Genomic DNA, 22,224 nt, shown 5'->3' on the forward strand with positions numbered 1-22,224 from the left:
TCCCGCACCTTCCCGCACCGTGGCACGGTGAATTGTCCCCTCTGCAGTGACCGTTGGGGTCTTTCTAGGAAGGTTAAGACAGAGGCCCACTGTGGGGGTGAGCGCCCAGGAACAGACCTGGTCCCCGGGCTGGCCGGGGCCCCGGCAGGGGGCGCCAGCGCGCAGGCCACGGCCGCCCGGTCAGCCTCGACACCGGAGTCAGGTCTGGGCCGGGGCCGGCAGGGGCGGGGCGCCGGGGCGTGGACACCGCGGGGACAGGGGCTTAAGTAGCTGCGGGCCCGAGCGAGGGTGGAAGGAAGCTGGGTCCGGACTCGCACCCAGACCCGACCCGACCCGCCCCCAGCCAGCCCTGACTGCGCCATGCGGGGACCCGTCCTGGCTCTGTGGCTTTTCCTGTCCCTGCGCACTGGTGAGGCCCTGCCGTGGGGTCTGCCGCGGGGAGGGGGGTCCTGGGGCGCTCCTGCACCCCAACACCGGGGCTGGCAAGGATGGCCCGAGCGGCTCCCAAGGAGGGAAGAGGCGCCCCGAGGGCTTCGTGGAGGCGGCGGCCTTGAGCGGGGCTTTGAAAAGGCTTCTGGGGGAGAGGAGTGGGTTCGAGGCAGCTTGGGGAGCGCTTTGGGGCGCCGGGGGTGGGCCAGGCCATGGAAGGTGGTGTTTCCTGTTGAACATAGAAGCTGTGAGAGAGTGTGAGGGACAAAGCCACTTTATTCTCCCGCACCCCAAGTTGGCAGACAGGGAGGAGGCGCGCGGGGCCAGGCTGGGGGCCCCTGAGACACCACCCTGGGGAGCCCCCAGAACGGTACTTGAGCCGGGACCCCAGGAGCCGCTGGCTGATGGGAAGGTGGCTGACACCAGCAGGATGGAGTTCGCTGGGGAAGGGGCTGCGGCCAGGCCGGCGGGCAGGTGGGCTGAGAAACGCGGGAGGAGGCAGATGCGGTTTGACCCCTGCCGGGAACAGGGGTGCACAGGCGCCATGGGAGGGAGACCTGGCCTGGGGCGGGACGGGGACTGCACCGTGGAGCGCAGGCCGCTGTCAGGTCTGCTAAGCCATCAACCTCCTGGAAACTGGGGGGGGGGGGGGGGCTGGTCCAATGGGCCCCCCAGCAGGGAGCTGCCTGGGACTCTGACCTGATCAGATTATGGGGCTCAAGAGGAAGTTGGAGCTCTGTGCATAGCACAGAAGGTGGATTTTCTCATCTGCTTTCTGTGGGGGGAGAGGGGAAACAGGCCCAGAGAGGTGAAGTAAGTTACTTGAAGTCACCAGCGAGAGAGCCATGACCTCGGACCCTACCTGCTGTCTCCTGTTTGCATGGGGCCTGGCCCTGTACCCACGGCCAGAGGGCAGCCACCTCTTCTCACATCATGAGAAGGGCTCCAGGACCAGGAGGGATCCTAGCCCAGGAGCCTTTTTGTTCTGTTTTGTTTTGTTTTGAGGCCTGGATGGGGCACAAATTTTCCAAGGACCTACACACACACACACACACACACACACACACACACGTGCTCCTTCTTCTGGCTCAGCCCCAGGCAGGTGGGCAGGCCTGAGTGGGAGACGTCCATCTTCTGCAATGAGCCAGGTTCTGGGCCACACTCCTGCCAAACACCCCTGGCCCTGGCCAGAGAGGCTGTGAGGATAGTTTGGCCCTGCCTGAGCGCCTCGATGTGTCCGGTGCCAGGGGAGAGCTGTGGTGGGCTGGCCGGTCCACACAGCAGGGGCTGGGCCTCACTGTCCCCTCCCCCAGCGCTCAGCGGGATGGAGGTGCGGTGGTGCACCACCTCAGACCCGGAGCAGCAGAAATGTGGCGACATGAGCAAGGCCTTCCAGGAAGCGGGCATCCAGCCCCCCCTCCTCTGCATCCAGGGCACCTCGGTGGACCACTGCTTCCAGCTCATCGCGGTGAGGCCCCTCCCTTCCACCCTGCTCCCGGCCACTGGCCCAGTCAACAGGGCTCTGACTCAGGAGGCCACACAACGGGCCTCATTCACTGCCATGGTACAGCTATCCCTGCACCAGGCTGGGCGATAGGATCTCCTGAGTTTCCTGGCAACATAAGGGCTGGTTTGTTTCCTGCCAGGCCCAGGCCAGGTGGGAGGTGCAGGGTAGTGGTTCAGCAGGAAGGCTGCGGTCCAAGTGGGTGCCCGTCATTCCCCTACGCTTTGAGAGTCAAAGTTTCCCTTCCAAGAGGCTTCTGCTTGAGTAGGGACACCACCCACCCAGCCTTGGGGGCAGGGGACAGATGGCTGTGACCTCTCAGTGGCTCATGGTGTTTACTTACTCTGCCCTGGAGTTTTCCAGAATGGGACTTGTATGGTTTCTGGGGGAGGAGTAGGTCCTGGGTGGGGAGAGGCAGGAGACCCACTGAATCAACAATGACCATCTTCAGGCAGGGCAGGCAGGGCAGGGAGGATCTTCATTGCAGATCAGCCCCAGGTATGCACAGGGCCTCATCCAACCATGGATGCATGTGGCCCAAGGCCTTAAGGCAATACTCTTGAACAAGAGTCCGCTCACAGCCCCAAAACATGCAGGTAGGGCAAAGAGGAAAAGAAAAGAAATGAAGAAGACATGATGGGACTCAGGCTGTGTCAAATTATGGGATTCAAGCAATGTTGACAGTCTCGGAGGGAAACCCAGGTTACAGCCATAACAGACAGAAACGGGAGAGTAAGAATGACTCACTTCTACCATTTTATACTGCTTTTTACTTTATACACCTAATATGATTATGTAAAATTAGTCATTCATATTTTAGGGAGATTTTTGTTTGTATGTCAGTCCTGGAGCTTAAACCTTAGGGCCTGGGTACAGTCCCTGAGCCTTTTTGCTCAAGACTAGTGCTCTATTACTTGAACTACAGCTCCACTTCCATCTCTTTGGTGGTTAATTGGAAATAAGAGTCTCACAGACTTTCCTTCCTTGGACTGGCTTCAAACTCTGATGCTCAGATCTCAGCCTCCTGAGCAGCTAGGATTACAGGTATGAGTCACCAGTGCTCAGCTTACTTCATGCTCAGCTTACAGGTGAGGTACAAAAGGGTTACAGTTACATAAGTCAGGTAAAGAATACGTTTATTTTTGGACAATGTCACCCTTCCCTCCCTCTCTCTGTTTTTTCCCTCCCTATCCACATACCATTTTTAAGTAGCGTATTTAGTAAAGCAAGATGACTGACTGACTTTGGGAAGTCAATCTTGTCCTAGATGGAACCCTGAACGGGGCCAAAATGGGGCTCCTGGGCGAGATGAAGAGGGCAATGTTAGACCCTAGGGCCCTGGGCCACCTCTAGCTGTCCCAAATGCCTCACTACAGAGAACCGAAGCCAATTGACCTGACTGACACTTTTTTTTTTTTTAACCAGGCCCAGGAGGCTGATGCCATTACTGTGGATGGAGGAGCCATTTATGAGGCAGGAAAGCAGCACGGCCTGAAGCCCGTGGTGGGCGAAGTGTATGATCAAGGTACGGGGCACTGTGGAGCAGAAGAGATAAGGAGGGCAAGGCCCCACCCAGAAGTCACTTCACCAGAATAGCATGGGTGACCTGTGACCTTATAGCATCTAAGCTGGTCCTTAGCTCTGTCCACAGAGCACTCTAGAGTCCTAGGCAGACAAACTGGTCTTTTCTTGGGGGGGAGGGGGTCCAGTCATGGGGCCTGAAATCTGGACCTGGATGCTGTCCCTCAACTCTTCAGCTCAAGGCCAGTGCTCTACCACTTTGAGTCACTCCTGGTTTTCTGATGGTTAATTAGAGATAAGAGTCTCATGGACGTTCCTGTCTAGGCTGGCTTTGAACCGTGATCCTCAGATCTCAATCTCCTGAGTAGCTAGGATTACAGGTGTGAGCCACTGGCACTCGGCTCAAACTGGTCTTTTTCCAAACCCAGAATACAAAGAGCTGGCCCAAGTGTGTTCTCCATGAGCCCCACTGAGGGAATGCACCTTACTTGGTGCAGTGCTAGGCATGGAGAAAATTGCAATTACCCTGGGCATACGGCTAGGGACAGGTGGTGACCATGTCAGGGCCCAACAGCCCTAGACACACATGCCAGGCGAGTGAGCACCTTTACCCAGGCCCACAGATGACACCAGCCCTGCTGGGCTCTGCCTGTCTGCACCCAGCCTCAACCATCCTATGGGTCACAATGTGACTTGGTACCTGCTACCTGGAGCCCCTCCCACTCCTGCAAAGGAGTGTTCCATCCCTCGGGCCTGCCTTGCCCCCATGTGCCTCTGCCAAGACTCTGCCCCTGTCCTGTCTGTCCTCTAGCAGGGCCTAGACCTCACCCTCTTGTGTTCTCTGGAGAAAACACTGCTTTATTAGCGATGTCCCATGATGCAAGACACAGTGCAATCCTGCAGGCCTGGCAGGGCTCAAATGCCAGAAACAGCCTGTCCCCATGGGTTCAAGCACAGCTCTTCCTCTTCAATTAATTCAACATTGCTACAGGGTGCCTACTGCAGCCTGGTCAGGAACACCAGAAAGCAAGCAAGAAAAACCCTGTTTCTGCCTCCAGCTGCACCAAGAAATACCCATGGGTCAGCTGTTCTGAAGAACAGGAAAAGCCTTGAGAAAGAGGGATGTGCGGAAAGCCTACGAAGCCAGGCAGATATAAGGGGTGCTTGAAGTGAGACACATTTAAGCTGAGCCCCAACAGTCATTTCTTCATGGCTCCAGAAACTAGAAAAAAGGAGAGTGAATGGTAGAGGAGGTAGGGAACTAGACTCAGGTGTAAAATAGAGCACTGGCTTTATTTTCTAGAAGTCAACCTTGTTCTGATCTTAGGCATCCTACCACTTCACTGGGGGAGGGGAGACATTGGTGTGTGACATTCATAAGCCCTCTGACCATCAGCTCTATAGATGAGTCTGTGTCTTGTCTGAATGACCCTTCTTGGGCCATGCTTGCCCTAGAGACACCCTGCATCCCAAAGCTAGTCAGGGTCTTGAGTGATCTGGGACCCCATCACAAGTTCTGTCTACACACACACACACACATTCCCTTCAGTACCAGTCAGGTCCCAACTCTGCTTTGCCTGTTCCCCTTCTCACAACTACGGTCCCTCCATAGCCAAGGTGCCTGTCCCACAAGCCTTCTGTGTTCTCCTAAGTTTCAGGCTTTTGGAAAACAAAAGACTTCCAGGCAAGGTGCAGCCCCAGCCAAGGGCCAGCTGGCTAGAGAAGGAAATCCATGAATGAGTTGCTATCTTGATTGTGTCTGTCTCCTGGGGTTGCAGGAGGGCAGGGTCTCCTGGTGAGATGTGGATTGCACCCCCTTGCTTTCTTAGCACATGTCCATGCATGTATGCACATGCATGCACACATGTGCATGCTTACACATCCATCCTCCCCCCCCCAGCCTCCCTCCAGGCCTCTCCCTGACTACCCTCACTCCTCACCTCTTCTCCCCTAGAGGTTGGGACCTCCTATTATGCAGTGGCTGTGGTAAAGAGGAACTCCAGCGTGACCATAAACACCCTGAAAGGTGTGAAGTCTTGCCACACAGGCATCAACAGGACAGTGGGCTGGAACGTGCCTGTGGGCTACCTGGTGGAGAGCGGCCGCCTCTCAGTGATGGGCTGTGATGTACTCAAAGGTGAGGCCTTCCTGCCTCCACACAGAACTCTAGGCTTCTCCTCACCTGTCCTTTCTTCCTCTCATACTTTCTGGGGGGGGGGAGAGGAGGGGAAGGGAGAAAGAGGAGGGAAGAGCCCTCAGTCCCCAATTTCATCCTGAACCCCCTTAAGATGCAAGTAAAGTCTCACCTCCTGCTGGGCCTTCACACATAGAGTCACTCCCTGCCACTCTGCTGGCCTCCATTTGAGTTTCTGGCTGGCTGTCCCCAATAGGACGCACAGTTCTAGCTCATACATCACCATGGCCCATAGGTCACAGCCAGGCACAAGAGCAGGGAGTCAGAGAACCACTGAGGAGAGGCTCCCACCTGAGGTAGCCCAATGGTGGGGGGACACTATGTCTAGAAACATGTGGTAAGCTTTAAAGGTACAGACAGTCTGTGCTGGGTACGGCTGACTTGACCCCAAAAGTTCCCTAGTCTAATGGTCCTGGCCAGCCTGGGAGCCACAGCCTCTTAGGTGACCAGGGGTGGGGTGGCTTATCAGTCTCACAGCATATTTAAGAAAGATTGCTCCTCTAGGAGGACCCAGAGAGGCCAAGATGGGATCCCTCCTAGCTTGGTGATGAGCATGGCCTGGAGGCAGGTGGTAGGTAGGGCAAGATCCTCCCTTCCAAATATTTGTGAAGAGATTGTATATGGGGCCTCGGTATTGGCAGAGCCCTAATATGGTTCGGGTCAGCAGGTGGGACCTCTTGCTCTCCAGGGCCCTCTTTATTTACCTCCCCTGCTCATTAGGTAAGGCAAGCCTCATTCATGCACACCACTGATTTGGTTGAACCCTACAGCAAGCAGTGTTCACTGGACTCCTAATTCCTTTCCTGTGTGGACAGTTACAAGCTGTTGTGTCCCTATGATACTTTCAAATGACAAGAGCGAACCTGTGCAGATGCACACCCTGTGTTGCTATCACGGGTGTAATCTATCCCCGGTTTATCTCAGATTGATACTGGAAGGTGAACCAATTCTCAGAAGTTTCTGGACAGGTCCCTGTGGAGCCCAGGCCCAGCCTGACTTCAGCTTGGGTCCTGGTGGGAGAAAGTGACACTGAGAGGCCTCTGCTTCTTCCCACAGCTGTCAGTGACTATTTTGGGGGCAGCTGCGTTCCTGGGGCAGGAGAGACTAGTTATTCGCAGTCCCTCTGTCGCCTCTGCCGGGGTGACACCTCTGGGGAGGGCATATGTGACAAGAGCCCTCTGGAGAGATACTATGACTACAGTGGAGCCTTCAGGTGAGGGGCCAGGGGGGGCTGTGGTGGGCGGGGCTACGCGGATGGGGGAGGCTGTGGAGTTGTCCTGGGCTGTGGTGGGCAGGACTCAGCAGCTGTGGGAGGGCCGTGGGATCTCACAGGGCTTGCTAAGTGGGAGGGACTAAGAGGCTGGGAGGCAAGGGAAAACAGTGTGGCTGCTCCCCATCAAAGCGCCCATTATGCAGAGCTGCCTACACTGGTTTATAAACATCAAACCTCGAAGTGCCCGACTGGCTCACAAAGTCAACATGTTTGGTGCGTGGAGAGGAAGGGGCATCTGAGTAAAGGAAACGGAAAAAGCAATGCTTTGGCCACTCCCAGGTTCCCCTCCTGGTGTCTGACGGCCAGGAAGGTTGATGGTGGGCAGGGGCAAGGACTGGATCCTGGAGCTGGCCTGTCTCTGTGATTGGTTCAGGCTTGCACTCCCAGTCAGCCTGCCATGGGTCCACTCGGCCTAACCTCCTGGTCTAATTCCATCAATCTGCCAGGAGGAACCTGGCAAGGCCCCTTCCTCCAGGCCTATCTCTCCCCACCCCCCACCAGCCTGCCTTGCCTGTGCTCCTTGGCCTGACCTAGCTGAAGGCAGTGTGGGGCTCGGAGGGAAGAGCAGACCCAGCCTCCTTCCCCAGACCCTCTGCCATCTGGCCCGTTCTGCCTCCCTCGGAGTCCTCTCCTACGTCACCACCCCACCCAGTCCAGATCCTGCTTATTCCCTGGCTGTGGGGGCCCCCCACAGCCCCTCTGACCTGACTGCCTCAGACCAGGCAGCAAGAAGTTTTGGTATGCCATGAAAAGATCTTCTAGTGTCAGACTTCTGCCTGGCAGCACTGTCCTTCAAGACACCCTGCCTGCCTGCCTGCCGCCTGCCTGGGGCAGCAGCTGCTCTACAAGTCCTGGCTCCCTATGGGCCAGAGCAGGCTGTGTGTACACTGTAAGAAATGTGTGCCCAGTCAGGCACCAGTGTCTCAGGCCTATAATCCCAGGTGCTCAGGAGGCTGAGATCTGAAGCCACCCCAGGCAGAAAATTCTGAGAGACTCTATCTCCAAAATAATCAACAAAAAGGCAGACTAAAAGTGTGGCTTAAGTGGTAGGGCACCAGCTGTGAGAAAGCAAGCCAAGAGGCAAGTTAGAGGAGGAGGAGGAGGAGGAGAAGGCAGAGAGGGAGGGAGGCAGAGAGGGAGGGAGGTGTGTGCCCCCATAGCTATGCCCTGCAGCCCAGGCTGGACTTCCAGAAAAGAGGTAAACGTGGGGCCCAGCGCACAGAGGTCATGGCTTCTCCACAGGTGCCTGGCAGAAGGCGCAGGTGATGTGGCCTTTGTGAAGCACAGCACAGTGCTGGAGAACACAGACGGTGAGTGGGGCCCCTAGACAGCAGCACATGCTCTAGTTTAGATTCTGTTGAGTTTGTGAGTGACCTTAGCAAGTCCTACAGTCTCTGAGCTGTAGCATAGCACTCTTGTGTGTTTCTCCACCTGGGTTCCAACAGCTCTGATACAGCTCTAGAGGTGGCGGGGGACTGAATTCTGCCTCTTGAAGACTGGCATCTGCTTGATTTGCTGCTGTTGTTTGCAAGCTTTGCACTAGACACACCCTCTGGCCCCTCCCTATCACCCTTCTCTTGTTACCTGGAAAAAGCCTTCTGTTTCCCCTGAACAAGGGAGATTGGCCTGTTATATAGGTGCCACTTATTTTTTTTCAATTTTGAAAGAATTGCGCAGTAGAGAAGTTACAAGAGTAATTCAAAGAACTATCTATTCTTGACCCAGATAGGAACTTACTTCTAGCACTTGGTTACACAGATCATTCTTTTATAAATGTGTGTCTTTCTATATATTTGCCTGTCATTTCCCTTGAGTGCTTTAGGATAAGTCTCCTAAAAATGAGCTGTGTTTCCCAACTATAAGTAATTCAATTCAGGAAACAGCACTGATGCTGTTAGGTAATCTCTAAATACCTACTGTCTACTTTCATTAACCGAGTGATGTTTAAGGGGCTGGGAATGTGGCTTAGGGGTAGAGTGCTTGCCTAGCATGCATGAAGCCCTGGGTTCCATTCCTCAGTACCACATGAACAGAAAAAGCTGGAAGTGGCTCTGTGGCTCAAGTGGTAGAGCACTAGCCTTGAACACAGAGAGGCTCAAGGACAGTGCCCAGACCCCGAGTTCAAGCCCCAGGACCAGCAAATTTTTTAAAGTCTTTTAATATCTCTATTCAGTACTGATAGAAAATAAATCTTGTTTTTAAGAAATATGAATTTGGGTGCAGAAAGGGAGAGAGGAAGGATGAACAAATGCAGACACGATACTCAGTAGATACTATGCAGAAAATGAACTATGCAGCTTTTAGGTAGGGATGGGAGAAGGAAACGGGGAAAGCAAAAAAAGGTGGTGACACTGTTCGAAAAGAAATACACTCACTACCTGACCTGTGAAACAGTAGCCCTCTTCATACAGCACTTGATTATAACAATAAAACTATGTTTAAACAGGAAATATGAGCAAGGTGCTGGTGGCTCATGCCTGTAATCCTAGCTACTTAGAAGGCTGAGATCTGAGGATCATGGTTCAAAGCCAGACTAGGCAGAAAATCCCATAAGACTCTTATCTCCAATAAACTACTCAAAGCCAGCAGTGGCACTGTAGCTCAAGAGGTAGAGTGTTAGCCTTGAACACAAAGAGGCTCAGGGACAGCACCCAGGCCTGAGTTCAAGCCCCAAGACTGGCAAAAAAAAGAAAAATGAAATATGAATTCTAATGAAATTTTCCAATAGTGTGGAAAAAACTACTTTATTGAGATAAATGGAAAAAATAGGATGTAAAATTACCTATCAAGTATGTACTCTACCATGTTAAAAATGGTTAGTAAAGGGAAATAGAGAATTAGAAATATACATTTTTGTAGAAAATAAAAATATACAAAGCAAGTGCCAGTGGCTCATATCTGTAATCCCAGCTACTCAGGAGGCTGAGATCTGAGAATTGTGGTTCAAAGCCAGCCCAAGCAGGAATATCCGTGAGACTCTTATCTCCAGTTAACCACGAGAAAACTGGAAATGGTGCTGTGGCTCAAGCAATAGAGCGCTTGCCTTGAGCTGAAGAAGAGCTCTGGGACAGCGCCAGGCCCAGGGTTCAAGCCCCATGACTGGAAAAAAAAAAAAAGTACTCTCTGTCTGTCTGTCTGTCTCTCTGTCTGTCTGTCTGTCTCTCTCTCTCTCTCTCTCTCTGAAAAGGACTTAAAGTAAACATACCACTTTTGTTTACACTATGATTTATTTAGGCCCAAGTCCACACCCCAGTGCTGGGGTTCTGCTCACCTCCCTTCTCCTAAGCTTCCTTCATTTTCTCACTCCATCACACAACTGTGTTTGTATGTGTTGTGCTGTTATCAGAGACCTCATATCCATTGCCAAGAGGAATTGCTGAGAACAGGCCAGTACGTGTCGTCCACTAGTCTCATCCATCTGTGCAGTCACTGAGCTCCCTTCACAATAAATGAGGGATTCCCAGCCTTGCAGCCGTACTCAGCCTTCCCCAGTCTGCTCTCCCGGCCCAGGGTGCCCTCCCCACCCCACCCCTGCCTCATGGGGCTCCCTGTCTGCAGGGAAAACGCTGCCTTCCTGGGGCCAGGCGCTGCAGTCACAGGACTTCCAGCTGCTGTGCAGGGATGGCAGCCGAGCTGATGTCACCGAGTGGAGACAATGCCACCTGGCCCGCGTGCCCGCCCATGCCGTAGTGGTTCGGGCAGACACGGATGGGGGCCTCATCTTCCGGCTGCTCAACGAAGGCCAGGTGAGATTAGCCACCAGATGTGGCACTGGGCCTTCGTATTGCTTAAGGATTACCACCAACATGGAAGGGGTCCCCGAGAACTGTCCCCCAACAAACCCCACTGGGGCAACAGTCAGGTCAGGTGAGAGAGGGACACTGTGCAAGCTGTCAGAGAGAGACACTGGTCAGAGCATGGGGGGGTCACTTAGGGGTCCTTCCTCTAACTTGTGTCTCCAAAGACAAACTAGAACCTCCGGGCAAGTAGCCAAAATGACAGATCGAATATACCTTCAGACCCAACTGGCTGTACTCACTATGCACTAACTAGCTGCAGTGGGCAATGTCTTATCAAGTCAAAGCTTCTAGACCCGCTCCTGCCTTCTGATTTAGTTGATTTAGCCCCAGCCCCATGGCCACTGCCTGTGCTTCCTGCCATCCCAGCAAACAGCCTTGTGACATAGCAGATGAACTGGATATTGATCCAGAGCTGTGAGGCATGGAGGAGGGCAGGCACAGCTGAGACCAGGCCTTGCCTGACTTCAGAGTGGGCATCTGGCCTGTGGTCAGAAGCAGGAAGAGGTGGCAGCTGAGCTGGGTTCAGAAGGATCTGGGCTGGGAAGCCCCCTCACCGCCCATGCCCACTCTTGGCATGCAGCGTCTGTTCAGCCATGAAGACAGCAGCTTCCAGATGTTCAGCTCTGAAGCCTATGGCCAGAAGAACCTGCTGTTCAAGGACTCCACCTCAGAGCTGGTACCCATCGCCACGCAGACCTATGAGGCCTGGCTGGGACCCGAGTACCTGCACGCCATGAAGGGTCTGCTCTGTGACCCCTACAGTGAGTCCTCCTGTCCCTGCTCCAGCCAGCTCCTGCCCTGCCTGACGGCATGGCAGATGTGGCCTGGGGCTGACACCACCTGGGGGACCTGGCACATCCCTCAAGACCTCTAGGACAGCTGTCACTTCCAGTTCTTGGCTGCTGGGGGTTTGGGGAGGAAGATCTCTGTGGTCTGTTATACCCTGAAAGCCCTGCCTTCTCCTGGACCTGTGTTAGAATCCCCAAATCCAATCAACTCTCCCTCCACACCCTCTCACCCCCTTGGCTATCTCCACCCCAAGGCTATAGCCCTACCTCAGGCATTGTCTCTTGCCTGGACTACGGCAGTAGTCTATAAGTGGGCTTCTTGCCCCCAGCCCCCATTCCCGTCTATCACTTCCTCTATGGCCAGATACTGAGTTAGATCCATAGCAGCCACAGTCTGCCTCAGGCCTCACACAGCCATGAACAAAAGTATAGTTAACACTATGAGTGGAGGTAGGAACCAAGGGTTCAGTAACAAACCTCTCCCACCAAGAAAAAGAGCCAGCATCCCCCCCCCCGTTCTGATTCCAAGAGATCCTCATGGAGCTCCCAGCTCTTATGTGCACCCACACAGGGCTTCCCCACTACCTACGCTGGTGTGTGCTGTCCACGCCCGAGATCCAGAAGTGTGGAGACATGGCTGTGGCCTTCAGCCGGCAGAGGCTCAAGCCAGAGATCCAGTGTGTGTCAGCCCAGTCGCCTGAGCACTGCATGGAGCAGATCCAGGTGTGCTGGGGTGGGCAGGGGCGGGCGGCCTGGCCCCTGGGGGGAGAGGAGGGCATCTCCTGTGCCAGCACAGAGAAAGGGGGAGGACAGACCATGCACCCCTGTGCATGGGGGTGGTGGGCTCAGTATCATGATTACTAGATATCTCCCACAGCTGCGGGCTCTCCGATTCATTTCACATCGCTTGCGATCTGCTGTGCAAACCTTCCTTTGGCTGGAGAACCTACACATGCTTTATATAGGGACATGTGATGCTGCTATTTTCTAGTGTCTTCTATGCTTGTCATGACCCTTTCAGTTGCCTTGGCACCCACTCACCACTCCCAGCTAGAGACACAGCTGGCCCTTTCTGGAGCCCTTCTGGGCTTTCTCCTTCTGCCTTCTTGGAGGCTGGGAGGCTCCAGAGGCCTGCGGCAAGCAAAGGACCCATGGTGCTCACAGGTGGGCGGATGAGAGCTGGGGGTTTCTAGTCCCCTCCTGTTGTGTGGGAGGAGGATGAAGCAATCCCCACGCACAAGCCAGAGCCCCTCTCCACCCTCCACACACACTCTAGCCAGAGAACCTCATCAGCTCACAGGCTGAGGAACCTGGACAGGAATAAAATGGGTGACTGGGCTCATGATGATAGTGATGTCATAAGCCAACATTTCCTACATGCCAGCTCTGTGAGACCATCGTACAGGCTGTGTAGGCATCATACAAACCCTACTGACCCCATCTGGCCAAGCTCTCCTGCTTAGGTGGGAAGAAGCACCTTGCCCACAGGCTGACAGAACATGGGGGCTGGGGAAGGCAACTGCTGTGTGCTGAGGCTGAGAGGAGTCCTGATTTCCCAGTGCTTGGCATGCTGGCCTGGGATTGAATGGCTGCTGCCAGTGTGCCCAGAGCTGGGAGGCTTTCTCAGCCTCCTGCATGGTGCTCAATCAAGGTGTTCGGGATGGTGTCCGGTGTGGCTTTAATGTCTCCCTCTGTGCCCCACAGCAACGCAGGGAAGGACTGTGAGTCCAGGCTGTGTCAGATATCCCTAATGTCACAGTGGGGAATGAGGAGGTCTGGAGGGATACTAGAAATGCATCCTGCAGACTCCATGTACCTGTAGCTCCCCCATCACTGGGTACCATGCTGGGTGCCCATCCCTCCCTCCTCAGCCTTTCCCCTTGGGTTTCTCACACTGCAATGACTTGATTACCCTTCACCCCTTTGCAGGCTCCTGGGCCCAGCCATCAGGAGACTTCCAATGATGGGTGAGGTGGGGTGGGATATAGGTGGGGCAGAGTGCAGGTGGCCTAGAAGGCTTGCGAGGATCCCAGGGAGCCTTGTCAGGAGGGGCTACACACCGCAGGTGCTGAAAATGTCACCTTTTCAATTCTAGGTCAGACTTCCACTCGCACCCTCTCTCTAAGGGGACTTTGGTATTTGCAGTCACTCTGTGGGCCAGGCTTGGCAAGAGACCTCAGGTCTTAGGGATGGCAACCTCTGGGGGGAGGGCTGTGCCCAGCAGGAGGGCACACCAGTGCTGTGCTTCGCTCTGAACGGGGACATGCAGGAGAGCCTCAGGAGCAGGAGCATGCCATGTTGGTTGAGGCCACAGTGCCCTGAAGGATCCCACCGTCCTGAGCCCAACCATCCTGCTACTCCCAGCTCAGTCACTCTCTCTGTCCCTGCAGGCTGGACACATTGATGCTGTGACCCTAAGTGGAGAGGACATTTACACAGCAGGGAAGGTGTATGGCCTGGTCCCAGCAGCTGGGGAGCTCTATGCTGGTGAGTTGTGGTGCCCACACCCTGGCTTTGCCAGGTGATGGCTGATGCCTGCATGAGAACGTGCCCCTTGGCCTAATGCAAAAGCTCCAGCTGCCTCTCCATACCTCCCCCTGGGTCTTCTGTTAGCATTCTATTACCAGGCAAACCTCTCCTGCTTCAGGCCTCAGTTTCCCCACCTGTGAAATAAGTACCAATAAGGAGTCAGCAGACTTCCTATACAATGTCTGAGCGTCTGCTTTGGGCTTTCAGACCACAGATGATCTCTGTTGCATGTTCTTTCAAAATTCCCCCTAAAGACCAGGGCTTGGTGGCTCACACCCGGAATCTTAGCCACTTAGGAAGGTGAGAACTGAGGACCAAGGTTCTCAGCCAGCCCAGGCAGACAAGTCCCTGAGAATGGAATCTCTTGTTAGCCAGCAAAAAGCTGGAAAGGGAGTATGGGTCAAGCGCCAGCCTTGAGTACAAAAGCCAAGCAGGAGTGTGGAGGCCTGAGTTCAAGCCCCAGCACTGAAACCAAAGCAAAATAGAGAGTAAAATAGCACATGTAATAGGATAGGATATAATATAGCTCCTCATTACCTTCAAAACTGTTCTTAGCTGGCCACACAGTCTCTTTGGTGTCCTTGGCTTTATGGATCCCTGCCTCTGTGGACTCATTCACACCTCCTCTGTGCCCAGCCTTGGCTTTGGCATTTGGCCTCTTAAACGCTGACCACAGTGCCTTGGAGCCCTTCCACCTGGCCCTGAGGAATCTCTGGGGCCAGGACAACATTTTTCAGGAAGTGAGAAATATACCCCCTGGGTGTGAGGAGAGAAAGAGACCTTTAGTGAAGGGCTATGGAGATGCGGCCAGGGTCAATGTTGTTAAACAACAGAGCCACACAGGATGCTTCTCAGCAGTGGGGTGCTGCTGGACTTACTCCTTGAGGACCCTTGTCCCAGGCCTAGGTACCTCTAGGCCTGCAGAAGTCCTGGAAGGATCCTGACTCTCAAGCAGAAAAACCCAGTGGGGGTGGAGGGAGAGGGTGTAGAGGGCAGGTGGGGAGAGGGTGTAGAGGGCAGGTGGGGAGAGGGTGTAGAGGGCAGGTTCTCTTGGAGATTAGTCCAGGGTATGATAAGGATCCTTTGTGTGATACTCCTCTCCCCTCCCTCCCCCTCCTCTTCCTTTCCCTCCCCTCTTCTTCCTTCCAGAGGACGACAGGAGCAGCTCGTACTTTGTGGTGGCTGTGGTGAGGCGGGACAGCGCCTACTCCTTCACGTTGGACGAGCTGCGTGGCAAGCGCTCCTGCCACGCTGCTTTCGGCAGCCCCTCGGGGTGGGATATCCCCGTGGGCGCCCTCATCCAGAGGGGCTTCATCCGGCCCAAGGACTGTGACGTCCTCACTGGTACCAGCCTGTGGGAGCGCTCTTCCTCGGGGGTGCATGGGAGGGCGGCACTGGAGGTCAGCCCCAAGCTCTCCTCGTCCTGGCCTGGCTCAGCTCTGGGAAGGCTGGGAGACACACTTGCCATGCTAGCAGCAGGCAGCTGTCTCTGGTGGTTCCCTGGAGGGAGCGCGAGCACTGGTGGGAGAGCTGTACAGTGGTCGAGCGGCCTGGCCATTCCCCCTGGCCATTTCTCCACGGGGGCCACTCAGCACAGCTCTTCACCTCTGGTTCAGCCGTGAGCGAGTTCTTCAATGCCAGCTGTGTGCCAGTGAACAACCCCACGCATTACCCTTCCTCGCTGTGTGCGCTCTGCGTGGGGGATGAGCAGGGCCGCAACCCGTGCGTGGGCAACAGCCAGGAACGCTACTACGGCTACAGCGGGGCCTTCAGGTACTCAGGGCGGCTGGGGGCGGTCAGCGGGGCTGGGGGGAGCCCCCTCCTTCTGACGCCCGCCCTGCTCTGCTCTCTCCCGTGGCAGGTGCCTGGTAGAGAAAGCCGGGGATGTCGCCTTCGTCAAGCACACCACTGTCTTTGAGAATACAAACGGTACATGGGAGAGGTTTGGGGCCACAGCAGAGACAAAGTGGGAGTGGGTTTTCTGCCCCCCAGCTTATCCCAGCACAGAATGTGTCTGGGTTTGGGTGTTGAGCAACAGCCGCCAGACACTTGGTCTAGAAGGTTCTGCCCCCGGGACCCAGGAGTTCCAAAGACCACAAGGTAAGAACACACATCAGGTCACATGTCCAGGTGTTCAAGATTACTGGCCTGGAATTCAAGTCCATTGTCCACTGAAATGAAGAGACCCCATCCTGCTCCCTATGGACACCCCTCCAGTTGTGTGTCTGTAGTGCTGAGGGGAGGGGTGACAAGGCCTGTTCTTTGGTCTTGAGCTGATCAGGGTCTCATGCAGGGAAGTCAGGCCACACCAAGACAGCCCAGCCCACACTCACCACACAGGCCATTTTGTTCCCCAAGTTCCTTCCCAGACACTACCTGGGGAAAAGCGTCCAGGTGCTCTGCCCAGGAACCCCTAAAGCCACACCGAGGTTCTCTTAGGGTGCAGGACCTCTTAGCTCTCATCATCTCCTGCCAGCCTAGAGGCTAGTTCCCTAGGACCCAGCTTCTGCCTACCCCGCTATGGCTCTGAACCCCCCAACACCGGAGGCTCAGCCAGATCTACCCTGTCCTAAAACTTCTCTGCCCAGAAAAGCACAGCCGGGCGCAGAGGGGCTGCTGGGACTGGTCGAGGAGAGGCAAGATGCGCAGGAGGAAAGTCAAATCCCATTTGCGGTGCTGTAGCGGTCACTGATGTGGGAGGACTGTGCCCCAACTAGAATGCTCCCTCGGCCCTCAGCTCTGTTCTCTTGCCTCGCCTCCCCCTAGAACTCTTGGAGGGGCTGTGCACCCCCTCAAAAGCCCCACAGCAGCCTGACTGTAGACCTGGCATGCTGTCCTGCGGTGGGGTTAAGAGGACGTTGGGGCTGCAGGTTCTTCTGGAAGATTCACCTGCACTGAGACACTTGCCTCCTGGGGCACCCATTTCCCTGTTATCTTTCACTCTGCTTAGACCCAACCTGGTGTTTCTTCTGGAAAAGGGAGAAGGAAGGACCCGCGGAAATGCACGAAAACACAGAAACAATGAGACTCGTGAGGGCAGAGGTTGCTCTAGCTCCAACTTGCTTCAGTGTCACTGGGGGGGTACTGGCCTAAATTGCAGACTTCTGGTCTCATCCAAGATCAATCCAATGGCATTCTTTTTTTCCCCTGTCGGTCTTGGGGCTTGAACTCTGGGTCTGGGCACTGTCCCTGAGCTCTTCAGCTCAAGGCTAGCGCTCTACCACTTGAGCCACAGCACCACTTCTGGTTTTCTGGTGGTTTATTGGCAATAAGAGTCTCACAAACTTTCCTGCCCGGGGTTGGCTTTGAACTGTGATCCTCAGATCTCAACCTCCTGAGTAGCTAAAATTATAGGCATGAACCACTGATGCCCAACTTCCAATGGCATTCTTTTGCTGTTGTCATTCTTCTTTGTTTTTTTAAAAAACAAAACAACAACAACAACAAAAAAGCTTTTCCCCCAATAGGATTTTTTTTTCAAACTGGAACCCATGCTTGCCAAGAGAATTTGAGTATGAGATTTTCAGCCAATAGGGATCACTTGGCACTCAGGCCCAAGAGTGTGACCACCAGATGGGATCCCTTGCCTAGGACTGAATAGGAGCCTTTCTCTCCTTAGAAAGATGGGGTGTTAGCCAGGCACTGGTGGCTCACGCCTGTAATCCTAGCTACTCAGGAGGCTGAGATCTGAGATCGCAGTTCAAAGCCAGCTCAGGCAGGAAAATCTGTGAGACTCTTTTCTCCAATTAACCACCAGAAAACTGGAAGTGGCATTGTGGCTCAAGTGGTAGAGCACTCACCTCGAACTGAAGAAGAGCTCAGGGACAGCGCCCAGGCCCAGAGTTCAAGCCCCATAACCACCAAAATAAAATAAAAAGTCAGCCCAGGCAGGAAAGTACATGAGACTCTTATCTCCAATAAACCACCAGAAAACCCAAAGTAGTGCTGTGGCTCAAGTAGTAGAGTGCTAGCCTTGAGCTAAAGAGCTGAGGGTCAGCAGCCAGGCCCAGAGTTCAAGCCCCATGACTGACAAGAAATAAAAGAGAAAAAAGATGGGGTGCTAATACCCACCCAGTATCACCACCGTGGAGGGTCAAGCAGGAACTACAGAGCACCTGTCACATAGCAGGTGCTCCTAGCTCCCCACCAATGGAAGCTCCACATCATCACTTGGGTCCAGCTGGGTTCTGTCACCCTGGTAACAGAGAGGAGCACTGGGAGGGGGCTGGGGAGCAGGTCAGACACTGCCACCTTGTCCCAGCAAAGGGCTGGAATTTTTCTCCCACTTCTTACTCCCTTTTTTTTTCTCTCAGGCCACAATCCCGAGCCTTGGGCTACTGGACTCAAGTGGCAGGACTATGAACTACTTTGCCCCAATGGGGCCCGGGCCGAGGTGAACCAATTTGAAGCTTGCAACCTGGCACAGATCCCCTCCCATGCTGTCATGGTGCGGCCAGACACCAACATCTTCACTGTGTTTGGACTGCTGGACAAGGCCCAGGTGAGCCAGGGCAGGGCCTGCCTCACCTGCCTATGCTGAGGGGTAGCACCGGTGAGCAGGCCCCACCCTGAGAAGCCTTTGCCTAGTGGAGCAGCCCTCAGGGGAAACTGGGAGCTGGGGAAAACTTCTAGGCTTTTTGATCAACCAAGGACATTCCTTTGGCAACAGCCCCTCTGTCTCTGACATCATTGATTCTTCCTCTCAATTAGAGAGAGCTTCTCCCCAGTGCCCACACATGCTCTTACTTCTCCATCTGTAAAGAGTGAAACAAACTAACCTCAGTGTCACACCCTCTTGTGGCCTTAACTGCCCCATCCCCTATTTTTTGGTCCTGGGGCTTGAACTCAGAGCCTGGGTGCTATCCTTGAGCTCCTTTGTCCATACCAAGCAAATATTCCTCCACATTCTTTTTTTCTTTTTTTGGGGTCCAGTCCTGGGGCCTGAACTCTGGGCCTGGGCACTGTCCCTCAGCTCTTCAGCTCAAGCTAGCGCTCTACCACGTGAGCCACAGCGCCATTTCCAGCTTTTTTCTTTTTGCTTATGTGGTGCTGAGGAATCGAACCCAGGGCCTCATGCATGCAAGGCAAGCGCTCTACCACTGAGCCACCTTCCCAGCCCCTCCTCCACATTCTTTTACAGCAGAACACTTCCAAAGGGCTTTCTACTAGAGAGCCATTAGTTCTTTCTGGCCTCGCTTAAGGAAGGAGAACATTCCCAAACTGCCCTTGTCAATGTCCCTGTGACGGTGTTGCTAAATCCAGTCGCTGCTTCTGTCTCATTGTACTGGACAACTCAATAGCACTGGCCACAGTTCCCTCCAGAAGTTCAAGTCCCTCCTTCTGGAAGCATGTTCCCTGGTGGCTCCCACGTTCTCTCACCTGCCTGGCTCTCCTCCCACATCTTAGCCTCTCCTTCCCACTGTCCTTTGCTGGCTTTTTCTGTGATTAATTGGAGATCAGAGTCTTAGGTTCATAGTTCAAAGCTAGCCTAGACAGGAAAGTTTGTGAGACTCTTTTTTTTTCTTTATATATTTAACTGTATTTTGGGGGGAGGAGTAATGGGGATTGAACCCAGGATGTTGCACTTGCTAGGCAAGTGCTTTGCCACTGAGCTATATTGCAACCCTGTGAGACTTATCTCCCTTTTTAAGCCATAGCTCCACTCTGGTTTTCTTATGGTTAATTGGACATAGGAGTCTCACAGATGGAATGTGGCTTAGTGGTAGAGTGCTTGCCTAGCATCCATGAAGCCCTGGGTTTGATTCCTCAGTACCACATAAACAGAAAAAGCTAAAAGTGGCACTGTGGCTCAAGTGGTAGAATGCTAGTCTTGAGCAAAAGAAGCTGAGGGACAATGTCCAGGCCCTGAGTTCAAGTCCCAGAACTGGGGGAATAAAAACTCTCATGGACGGGCTGGGAAGGTGGCTCAGTGGTAGAGCGCTTGCCTTGCATGCCTGAGGCCCTGGGTTCGATTCCTCAGCACCACATAAGCAAAAAGAAAAAAAAAACTCTCATGGACTTTACTGCCTGCTCTGGCCTCAAACCACAATCCTCAGATCTCAGCCTCCTGAGTAGCTAGGATTACAGGCATGAACCACTAAGGCCTGGCTAAGAAACACCTTTAAAAAGACTGATAGCAGGTTTTGGTGTCTTGGAGTTTCGTTGCTCATGACCATCAGTCAAGTCAAATGAAAAGCAGTCCCGTGTGGCATTTGCAGGACCTGTTTGGAGATGATCACAATCAGAATGGGTTCAAAATGTTCGACTCCTCCAAATACCACAGCCAAGACCTGCTCTTCAAGGATGCTACAGTGCGGGCAGTGCCTGTCAGAGAGAAGACCACGTACCTGGACTGGCTGGGGCCTGACTATGTGGCGGCTCTGGAGGGCATGCTGTCTCAGCAGTGTTCAAGAGCAGGTATGACCGCAGCTGCTGGGCGGGCCACTGGGACAGTGCTGTTGACAGAGCCTGCCACATGTCGCTGGCATTGGTTAGACCCTTTCCCCTGAAACCCTGAGGGAGCTCAGGGGTGACACAGAGCAGGGGACTCCACCTCCCAAACCAGCCAGATGAAATGTCCTGGGAGGGTCCAGAGAAACAACGCTGTGGACAGTGGAAGTAGGGACACTGGCTGCGTCACCAAAATAGACCTGGATAATGAACATAAATGCTGAAAATGACACTCCACAGAGGATTTGAGGTAATGCCATCAATATTCATGTGGCAGCAGTAAGAGAGGAATATGTAAAGTAGCCAGGGAAAGGAACACTGTTTGGGGGTAGAGAAAGAAGGCAAGCTGAGAGCCCAGAAATAGCGCTGCTGAGGCCCAGGCTGGGTCTCAGCCTGCACCCATGGGTGGCCCAGGGCCTCCCAGCCCTAACTGCCTGTTTCTCCCCCAGCTTCGCAGGCCCTTCTGCTGCCACTGCTTCTGCTGCCCCTGGCTGCTGGCCTTGTCCCATCTGCCCTCTGAAAGGCAGGGGGACCCCCACATGGACATCAGAACCCCACAAACGGGCTGCAAAACCAGCTAGCACTACTAGAGAAACACATGATGGAAGAGCAAGTGTGAGAAAGCACACATGCAGTTCCTCCATGTGTGATTCCGATCCAAAGAGAAGTTTTTGGAACCAAGATGAATGTAAAGGCAAAGTCCCCCCCCCACCACCTGAGCCAGGCTGGCACCACCCCCGGGCCGCCTGGTCCTGGCTACCTGAGGCGACTGGCACCTGGCCCAGTCATACCACCCAGGCTGGCTTCCCACAAACCTGCAGCCTCCCACCTGGAGCCTCCCCAGATGGGGCTGGGAAACAGGCCCGTTGCCAAGGAAACAGCTGCGCCCTGCTTCCCACAGGGGGCCTGTGTGCACTGCAGGCCTGGGGAGGTGTAAGGGGACCCCTGTGTCTCCCTGTCCCCCATACCCTTCCTAGAGCCCCTAGGGAGGAAGAGATTTTTCCAGGCTCCAGAAGAAAGGAAAGCAAAGAGCTGGTGGCTAAGGGTAAAGTCCTCCCTGGACCCCAGGGGAAGGAAAAGCTCCTCAGTAGGCAGTTCAGTATTTACAGGGGGGGGGGGCGATGGGTGCAGGGCTGCCTGAACCACAGCTGCTGGAAGGAAGTGCCTGGTCCTGCAGGGAATTTAGCCCTGATGGGGTAGCTGGTCCCTGGATCCCCACCCCAAATTCTTCACCTGGGCTCAGTCTCATGTCATCTTCCCTTGCCCACTGTGACCGCCACCATCTTCAAGTCTACTCCTGAATGCCTGTCCGCCTGGGCCTGGAGAAGAAAATGGCCTGGGCCACTTCCACAAGTAGCAAAAGGCCCCTGAAGCCCTGGCCCACTTCCTCTGCTAGCCCTGTGCCTACTGGACCAAGGAGCCACTCACAAGGGAAAACGCCAAGACCGCCTAGCTGGCAGGACACCCAGAGAGGGCTCTGGATGTCTCTGAAGAGCCAGAAAAAAAAAAAAAAAAGTTTTTCCAAACGGCTAGCTCTTACTCCAAATTCTGCCTCCTTTAAAAAAAAAATAACTAAAAAGAAAGAAAAGGAAGAAACAGGAGCATGCAGCCCGCATCAGCTGTGTGGGCCTGGAGCTATTTGTGTCCTGGTGTGCGGGGGCCTCTGGATGCTGATGACAGGCCGGGCTCCCTGTGACTCGCCCCCACCTGTAGGCGGTGGGCCGGATCTCTTCCAT

The 22,224-nt window shown here is 54.3% G+C and overlaps 1 protein-coding gene across 1 annotated transcript; it reads left to right on the plus strand.

Annotated features, from left to right (window-relative positions):
- The first annotated feature begins 300 nt into the window (after positions 1-300).
- On the plus strand, positions 301-21,008 carry Mfi2 (antigen p97 (melanoma associated) identified by monoclonal antibodies 133.2 and 96.5). The gene is made up of 16 exons (XM_013019389.1): positions 301-409; positions 1,743-1,897; positions 3,359-3,458; positions 5,409-5,591; positions 6,705-6,861; positions 8,164-8,231; positions 10,480-10,667; positions 11,302-11,482; positions 12,081-12,232; positions 13,900-13,996; positions 15,188-15,382; positions 15,655-15,811; positions 15,900-15,967; positions 18,352-18,539; positions 20,257-20,455; positions 20,929-21,008. The coding sequence occupies exons 1-16, from the start codon at positions 361-363 to the stop codon at positions 21,006-21,008; spliced, it is 2,217 nt and encodes a 738-aa protein (XP_012874843.1). The 5' UTR covers positions 301-360.
- The last annotated feature ends 1,216 nt before the right edge of the window (positions 21,009-22,224 follow it).

The sequence above is a fragment of the Dipodomys ordii genome, unplaced genomic scaffold (assembly GCF_000151885.1).
Source record: "Dipodomys ordii isolate 6190 unplaced genomic scaffold, Dord_2.0 Scaffold45, whole genome shotgun sequence".
NCBI lineage: Eukaryota > Metazoa > Chordata > Mammalia > Rodentia > Heteromyidae > Dipodomys > Dipodomys ordii.